Here is an 8,664-nt window from a genome sequence, read left to right as displayed (position 1 = left end):
GCTCAGAATATCTGGGTTTCCACTAGAAACTGTAACCCTGCTTCCCCCCTTCACTGAGGTGTCGTGCACCAGCTCAGCTGCCGGCGCGGCGCGGTCTGTTCTCCGTGGAAATCCCTAGGTCAGCGCCACCTGACCTAGGGATTATTCCGCATGTCCGGCCCGTTCACCGGTCACTTGTATGGGACTGTCCAGCGGGAACTTGCCAGTGTCCGTCTGAACCCCTGGCTGCCGGCTCCCTCTGGCTGCTTCCCGATGGGCCTCCCTGTGCCGGGCGGGAAGCAACATTCTATCCATCTGGACCACTCGGGAGAGGCCTCCCTGCCCCCACCCCCGCGTGTCCTTGTGGTTGGGGCGGGGCCCAAATGCTGGTGGACCCTCCCGCAGACCCAGGCTGTGGGCACAGGGCCTCGCAGCTCAGTGGGCAGGAACGGGAAGGGCACGGCTGGCAGGGGGGGAGGAGGAGCCACCGGGCGAGGCCTCGGTGCTTGAGACAAAGACGACGTGCCCATAGCCCTCCCCCGGTGCGCTGAGGAGTTGAGGGGCTGGCACCGAGCTCTGCTTTGCGCGGGACAGGTCCCCATGGGAAAGGGCCTGTATCTCCCGCCGTCCTCGCAATGCCCGGTCTAGGCGGACACCCACCAGCACACAGGTGCCCCCTCCCTGCACATCCTCAGAAGGGACAGGGGTGTTCCGGGACACGGGAGTGAGAGGTGTGGGACTCGGTGCACTGTGTGTGGGCGCCTGCCCCGTGCCCAGGGAATCCGGAATCCGCCCAGCAGGCCACGCCCCTGGCAGCCAGCGGTCTCCTTCTACTGCCATCTAGTCGTGTGGCCTTTCTCTGGAGAAAGTTACTCTCCAAGTCTGTTGCTTCCCCCTCTGTAAAATGAAGCCGAGAAGGGTTGGTATGAGAATCAAAGTCGTAAGTATTAGATCGATACACATGTCATTGAAACTGCCAGATAGACCTAAAGGGGTCATTAAAGGGGATCCTGAAGGCAGGTGCCCGAGGGCCAGCTGGGGCCGAGGCTGTGTCCTTTCCGTTGTCTGGTTAGAGCGAATGTGGTCCCAGTGAACCTCAAATCCAGGCCTCGCCTCAAACAAATACAAAACAAGCTGTTCTCTGTCTCTCCCCAAAACAAAGCAGCCAGGAGCACACACGGCCGACTGACTTGTGCCAGGAGCACCGCCGGTGGAGACTGTCTTGTGCTCGGACTGCTCCTACAGCCCCACACCCCTCAGCCTGCTCGGTGTCCCCTTGGCGCTGCCCTGGGCACCCTTCCCGGGGCTGACAGGCAGAGCGCAGCAGGCTAGGGAGGTGCCCAGGGACACAGGGCTGTGCACAGAGCTGGGGGACCTCTGAGACCAAGGGGACATCTATGCCCCAGGACAGAGAGAACAGTTTTCATTCCTGGCTGAGTAGAAGCTCTCAGAGAGCAGGGAAGGGGGGCCCAGGGGGGGCGGGCACGCGGTGTGAGGCAGCCCAGGCCCGCGCCCAGCCCAGGTGGGGGCAATCAGAGCAGCCCTTCCTGAGAGTTTCTGTGTGCCCTGCGACCCCCTCGGTGCAGACCTCGGAAGGGCCTGTATGCCAAGGGAAACCCCGAGACCCGGTCACCTCCACAGCTTCACGGGCCACATCCCTCTCAGGAGGGACCCAGGATCTTGGACACATCAGAAACTGGGCTGAAAGCCCCTCTCCAAAAACCAAAACAAAAATCAAAACAGAAACAAAAAACTCCCGATTAGTTTCGCCGAAGGGAGCGCAGACACTGTCGGTCAGGGACACGTGCACGGGGCTGCCTGCCAGCTGGTCCCCGTGCCTGGCCTGTCCCTCCACTGTCGAAGTGCTGTGAGCCCCGCCCCCAGTGAGCCCCGCCCCCAGTGAGCCCACCCCCAGTGAGCCCCGCCCCCAGCGAGCCCACCCCCAGTGAGCCCCACCCCCAGGCACGCGCACCCTTCAGGTCCGCGGGCCGTAGCGTTCTCCACAAAACCCGAGATTTCAGGGGGGCCCTCCGTGTCTGCAGAGCAGTGCTTTTCACGGTGGGTGGGCTGCTGCTGACACGGCTTCCCCAGCCAGGAGAGGAAAACTCCACCTTGACCCCCTCCCTCCCAAAGAAAGCAAGCTTTCCCCAGGGCTTTGCCAACCAAGGAAGAGACCCACGTGGGCCTGGGAGCTGCCACGGCTGAGGGTTCGAGGGTCCACACCCGCGTGTCAGTCTAGACCGTGCCGTGGTGGGAGCAGGCGCTTCTAGGGTGCACCCGCCCACGGAGGGGTGACAACACGTTCTCCGAGCAGTAGCTACCTTGGTCAAGTGCGTCCGCAGGCAACCCTCAGAGAGAAAGCACAGCCTTTCTTTATTCCAGAGAGAATGGAAGACTGCTTACGGCAACTGCAACACAAGCAGAAGTCACCCTCCAAGGCCTGTGCTCAAGTCACTTCTGTCGTGTAGAGAGCTCTCTAGCTACCTGAGTCGGCGACCTCCTGTCCACTAAGTCCAGTTCGGCGTCCTCCGCAGGCCCCGGTGCAGGCCGTGACAGCCCACCTCCACGCCGAACTCCGCTCCTGGCTCGCGTCAGCTCCGGGTTATTCCTCCGGGCGAGCCGAGGGGGTGTGTGACTGTGGGGACCGCCAAGCCTAGCACAGGGCACACCCTTACAGCAAATCCTGACAACGGACAGCCGATGAGCAAGTTCACAGGCGAACAACTGTGTGGTCAATAACTTTCCAGGTTACGGCTTGAGTATAGGTGTCAACCCGTGAATGTAGGGACTGGTCCATTTCTACATTATGAAATTGATATGAAATTTAGAAACACTTGCGGCAACAGTATTTATTATTGCTATAATCAAGGCAAAAATCTTGAACAATCAGCCTTGATCATCAGAACCATTGTTCGTGAATTTACAGTTTGATCTCTGCTGTTCAGACTTGTTTCACAAGGACCACCTACCACCAAACCTTTATTCACAAGAGGAAGAACTTGGAAGTCACAACACATGGCTAGCCCTTTCCATCGCAACCTGACTTCACACCAATCACTTGCTCATTTGTGAACCTGTTTATAAAAAAAACTGGAGGGGAGAAAGGACCAGAATGCACCCACCCTCTTACAGGATCAACTGAGACAGGATGGCAATAACTGAGAGGACTTCAGAAATTATACAGAATAGTGTCACCCACACCAGGGCTTGCACCCCTGCAGAGAGGGACAGGAGTCCCCGCTGGTCTGTGCTTCCAGCGACCACGTAACACTCGCACTCTGGAACCCTGGGACAGGGCAAAGGGCTCCCGTGACCAAACTTCCAAACTCACCGAGGAAGGACCTGGCTTGAAAAGCCACATGACATGGACCCAGCATTACCCCAGAAACGCTGTCAGGTTTATTTTTACCTTAATTTACATCTGGACAGGTGATAATAAAAAGGCTATTTATTGAACAATGCGGTGAATTATACCTAGGTTTAAGAATATGCATGCGGTTACAAATGAGAGGTAGAAACACTGTATTAAAGACCTAAAAATACAAACGTCATATAAATAAATGTTCAAATTAACTGCTGGAATTTCATTCAGATAAATAAGGTAAAATTACATTACTTTGTCAAAGGAAAGGAAAACCACGTTTTTTTTCTTTTATTGGTACATCAGAATTAGATTAATGCCAAAGAGCTTCTGTGCCATTTGTGAGCGTTCAGATTTATTATCTAAAAGGATTCTTTCAAAGGATTAAAACTGGAGGATGGTTTATTCAAGTATTCAAGCAGCAGGTAAATGAGAGACGGAATCGCAGACGGCGCGGGAACGGGTCGTTTCTGCAGGCTGCCCCTGCCCACGTCCTCCACGACGCGCTTTGCCGCACTGTCCGGATTCGCACGGGAAATGCGTGTCAGGCTGGAGAGAGCTGCCTGTCTTCCTAAGAGAAAACAAACCTTGCCTTTTCACTAATTTCATGTAGAAACCCCGCGTCATTAACAAGCCTTGAGATCACCTACTTTGTTTCGGCCCCTGTTAAATTCTTGAGGGTATCCCTTGATTGACATTTTTTCTAAAACTGCCCAAATTAACCCCGCCTCGATAAACCTGGAAGTCACAGGCATGAATGCACGTTCGACCTGGCATGCACAATGAGAAACAAAGCCAAAAGCAAACCACCAGCAGCTCAGAGCCAGGCTGAGAGCCCGTGGGTGTGGATGCAGAGGTCAAGAAAAGGCAAAGGGTCACATGAACACAAGGGGTTTGCGTTGAAGAGTCCACTGGAGATTACATGTGAATTCTGGAAAGGGCGTGTGTATATAATCAAGTAAAATGCTTTTTAAACAAGTCCATTGTGCCTCAATTAGTTTTAAATTGCAAAATCCAATACAGAGTTGTTTTAATAAATTAGTGCAATAGATCAAAGATTAATTATGGAAGAGTTCCAAGTGTCCTTACAAACCACAACGAAGCTGTCCCGATGCCTCTGAGCGCCACCTCGCGTGTCTCCTTACGCCATTTCCTCCTGAGCTCTTGCGGGCGACAGGCTCTGACTCAGACAGACTCACCCCCTGCAGCGCACTGCCTGGGTCAGAGCTGGGCTTTCTGTTTGCTTTTATACCTCAGGGAACACGGGGACTCTCACAGTCCTCTGGTGAGCGAGGGGGGCTGCTCACTTCGCTTCATTCTTAATTCTCCTCCAGAATAAATGTGCTGGTCACCAGATACGGTTCTAAGGTACATTTATTTACCAAGTTCAAGCTGAGAGCCCAGGGAAGACTTGCTTCTGCTTGTATAAGGACAAAGGAAGGGTGACTTCTCCAATAAGGCAGATTTCCTACAAATGTGTAGTTCTGGGATTGTTTTGCTTTGAAATCACTGCTTGTTCTTTGGTAGTCACCAGGTAAGGAGCCAGGTTCCCGGGGGTGGGGCCGCGGACCCACGCCGCGAGCCGGAGGGACCCCTCCCAGCCCAGCACTGGTCCCCGGGACACGCCGCTGCTCACACCGTCGAAGTACTATAGCAGAGAGCCGACAATCTTCTTTCAATACTAGATTTATCTAGAAATAAAATTAAATGCATAACAAACATCATTTATAGTCGCAAAACCAAAAAAGCACGAGCCCCCTACCTACAGTCTCGTGTCTGCTGTTTTGCCCCCAATGTTCCGAGTATTTTTTCTTTTTCTGCCTGACAATTGTTTAGACGTGATTTGCAGTTTAGTGCTGCACATTGGTCAAGTTTAGATTAGCATGCTGAATGAATAAGGAACATTTAGGTTTTATCAACTAGCTTGCTCACAACTGCAAATAATTTGAGAGTTGCCATCCCTTGTGGCTCTTCCAGATGTGGTGCCCACATACCCTCCACGAGTCCACCGCTGCCTCCTGAAAACCCAGGTCCCGTGTGCGTGAGGAGCAGTGATACCACCCTGGGGCTGGGGTGGTCTCCGTGTGCCGTGAACACCAAACACATGGTGCAGTATGCGACTGCCAAGCCCACGAGGTGTAAAATAACTGCACGCAGCCCTGGCTGGTTGGCTCAGTGGTAGAGCGTCGGCCTGGCATGCAGGAGTCCCAGGTCGATTCCTGGGCAGGGCACACAGGAGAAGCGCCCATCTGCTTCTCCACCCTTCCCCCTCTCCTTCCTCTCTGTCTCTCTCTTCCCCTCCCGCAGCCAAGGCTCCACTGGAGCAAAGTTGGCCCGGGCGCTGGGGATGGCTCCATGGCCTCTGCCTCAGGCGCTAGAATGGCTCTGGCCACAACAGAGTGATGCCCCAGATGGGCAGAGCATCGCCCCCTGGTGGGCGTGCCGGGTGGATCCCGGTCGGGTGCATGCGGGAGTCTGTCTGACTGCCTCCCCATTTCCAACTTCAGAAAAAAAAAAAATACAACACACACACACACAAAAAAACTAAGTCCTCTGCACACACGAGTGTGCCCACTGTCACAAGAACTCAGTGTGGAAATCTAGACATCAGCCCTGGCCCGTTGGCTCAGTGGTAGAGCGTCGGCCTGGCGTGCGGGGGACCCAGGTTCGATTCCCGGCCAGGTCACACAGAAGTGCCCATCTGCTTCTCCACCCCTCCCCCCCCTTCCTCTCTGTCTCTCTCTTCCCTTCCCGCAGCCAAGGCTCCACTGGAGCAAAGATGGCCCAGGCGCTGGGGATGGCTCCTTGGCCTCTGCCCCAGGCGCTGGAGTGGCTCTGGTCGTGACAGAGCGACGCCCCAGAGGGGCAGAGCGTCGCCCCTGGTGGGCGTGCCGGGTGGATCCCGGTCGGGCGCATGCGGGAGTCTGTCTGACTGTCTCTCCCCATTTCCAGCTTCAGAAAAGAAAAAAAAAATAAAAAAATCTAGACATCAGAGCTTTACAACAAGCACTCTCTCTACTCCTCACCCTCGGCAAGGCAGGCCCGGTCCCCTTCTCCTGTGGAAGAAACTGAGACGACAGGAAGGGTAAGTGATTTGCCCAAGACCAGAAAACCAATACTGAAACCCAGGCGGTGCGACTCCAAACTCCAGGCACTTCGTCCTGGGCCTGTGGGAGCCACGCTCCTCTTTAAACCACTTACATTTGTGGACATTTTCAATATCTGCAGGGTCCTGGAGAATCTTCGTCAGGCCTTCCAGCAGCAGGGCTGCCCTGTGGTAGCGATGAACAGTGTCTTCTGTCTGCTGGAACATCTCGTCCAGGGCTGCCGACTGGACCTGGGGGCAGGCAACAAACACAAGATTATTCTCTAGGAAAACACTGACCCGTCTGGGTACTGCAGCTGTACGTGGAGTCTACCCGAGATCGACCCGGTCTGAGCAAAGGAGACAAACTACATAAACACTGACCCGTCTGGGTACTGCAGCTGTACGTGGAGTCTACCCAAGATCGATCAGGTCTGAGCGAAGGAGACAAACTACATGAACACTGACCCGTCTGGGTACTGCAGCTGTACGTGGAGTCTACCCAAGATCGATCCGGTCTGAGCGAAGGATACAAACTACATGAACACTGACCCGTCTGGGTACTGCAGCTGTACGCGGAGTCTACCCAAGATCGATCAGGTCTGAGCGAAGGATACAAACTACATGAACACTGACTCGTCTGGGTACTGCAGCTGTACATGGAGTCTACCCAAGATCGACCCGGTCTGAGCGAAGGAGACAAACTACATGAACACTGACCCGTCTGGGTACTGCAGCTGTACGTGGAGTCTACCCAAGATCGATCAGGTCTGAGCGAAGGATACAAACTACATGAACACTGACCCGTCTGGGTACTGCAGCTGTACATGGAGTCTACCCAAGATCGACCCGGTCTGAGCGAAGGAGACAAACTACATGAACACTGACCCGTCTGGGTACTGCAGCTGTACGTGGAGTCTACCCAAGATCGATCAGGTCTGAGCGAAGGATACAAACTACATAAACACTGACCCGTCTGGGTACTGCAGCTGTACGTGGAGTCTACCCAAGATCGATCCAGTCTGAGCAAAGGAGACAAACTACATGAACACTGACCCGTCTGGGTACTGCAGCTGTACGTGGAGTCTACCCGAGATCGATCCGGTCTGAGCAAAGGAGACAAACTACATGAACACTGACCCGTCTGGGTACTGCAGCTGTACGTGGAGTCTACCCAAGATCGATCCGGTCTGAGCGAAGGATACAAACTACATGATCACTGACCCGTCTGGGTACTGCAGCTGTACGTGGAGTCTACCCAAGATCGATCCGGTCTGAGCGAAGGAGACAAACTACATAAACACTGACCCGTCTGGGTACTGCAGCTGTACGTGGAGTCTACCCGAAATCGATCCAGTCTGAGCGAAGGAGACAAACTACATGAACACTGACCCGTCTGGGTACTGCAGCTGTACGCGGAGTCTACCCGAAATCGATCCAGTCTGAGCAAAGGAGACAAACTACATGAACACTGACCCGTCTGGGTACTGCAGCTGTACGCGGAGTCTACCCGAAATCGATCCAGTCTGAGCAAAGGAGACAAACTACATAAACACTGACCCGTCTGGGTACTGCAGCTGTACGTGGAGTCTACCCAAAATCGATCCGGTCTGAGCGAAGGATACAAACTACATGAAACAAGACTCGTGGACGAGCGATCGACAGTAGGAGCCGCCTAACACGGGGGCAGTTCTGCGTCCAGCACAGGTTCCGGTCCTCGGGCCTTCGTGACCGGAACCTGTGCTTCTCACTGGGCTCTCCCAGGACTTCACTACAAAGTTCATTTAAACACACATGTTCAGAGCCCTGGCTGGTCAGCTCAGTTGGTTAGTCATCCTGAAACACCAAGGTTGTGGGATTGATCCCTGATCAGGGCACAGGGAAGCAAGCAGTGAATGCACAACTGAAATGGAACAAATGCTTCGCCCTCTGCCTCTCTAAAAATAACTCAATAATAGTAAAAACATTTAGCCTGACCAGGCGGTGGCGCAGTGGATAGAGCGTCGGACTGGGATGCCAAGGACCCAGGTTAAAGACTCTGAGGTTGCCAGCTTGAGTGCAGGCTCATCTGGTTTGAGCAAAGCTCACCAGTTTAGATCCAAGGTTGCTGGCTCTAGCAAGGGGTCACTCAGTCTGCTGAAAGCCCACGGTCAAGGCACATATGAGAAAGCAATCAATGAACAACTAAGGTGTTGCAACGAAAAACTAATGATTGATACTTCTCATCTCTCCATTCCTG

The 8,664-nt window shown here is 54.1% G+C and overlaps 1 protein-coding gene across 2 annotated transcripts in view; it reads right to left on the bottom strand.

The window, feature by feature from the left end:
- Positions 1-3,409: 3,409 nt before the first annotated feature.
- ULK2 (unc-51 like autophagy activating kinase 2) overlaps positions 3,410-8,664 on the bottom strand; it is a 54,322-nt gene continuing 49,067 nt past the window's right edge. For both annotated transcript variants that reach the window (XM_066364987.1, XM_066364988.1), the window contains exons 26-27: positions 6,542-6,677; positions 3,410-5,031 (exon numbers count right to left, since the gene is read on the bottom strand). In XM_066364987.1, the coding sequence (XP_066221084.1) occupies positions 4,973-5,031; positions 6,542-6,677 (195 nt within the window). In that variant the 3' untranslated portion in view covers positions 3,410-4,972. The remainder of the gene's footprint in view (positions 5,032-6,541; positions 6,678-8,664) is intronic.

This window comes from Saccopteryx leptura, chromosome 2, assembly GCF_036850995.1.
Source record: "Saccopteryx leptura isolate mSacLep1 chromosome 2, mSacLep1_pri_phased_curated, whole genome shotgun sequence".
NCBI lineage: Eukaryota > Metazoa > Chordata > Mammalia > Chiroptera > Emballonuridae > Saccopteryx > Saccopteryx leptura.
This window is presented reverse-complemented; position numbering and strand designations above follow the sequence as displayed.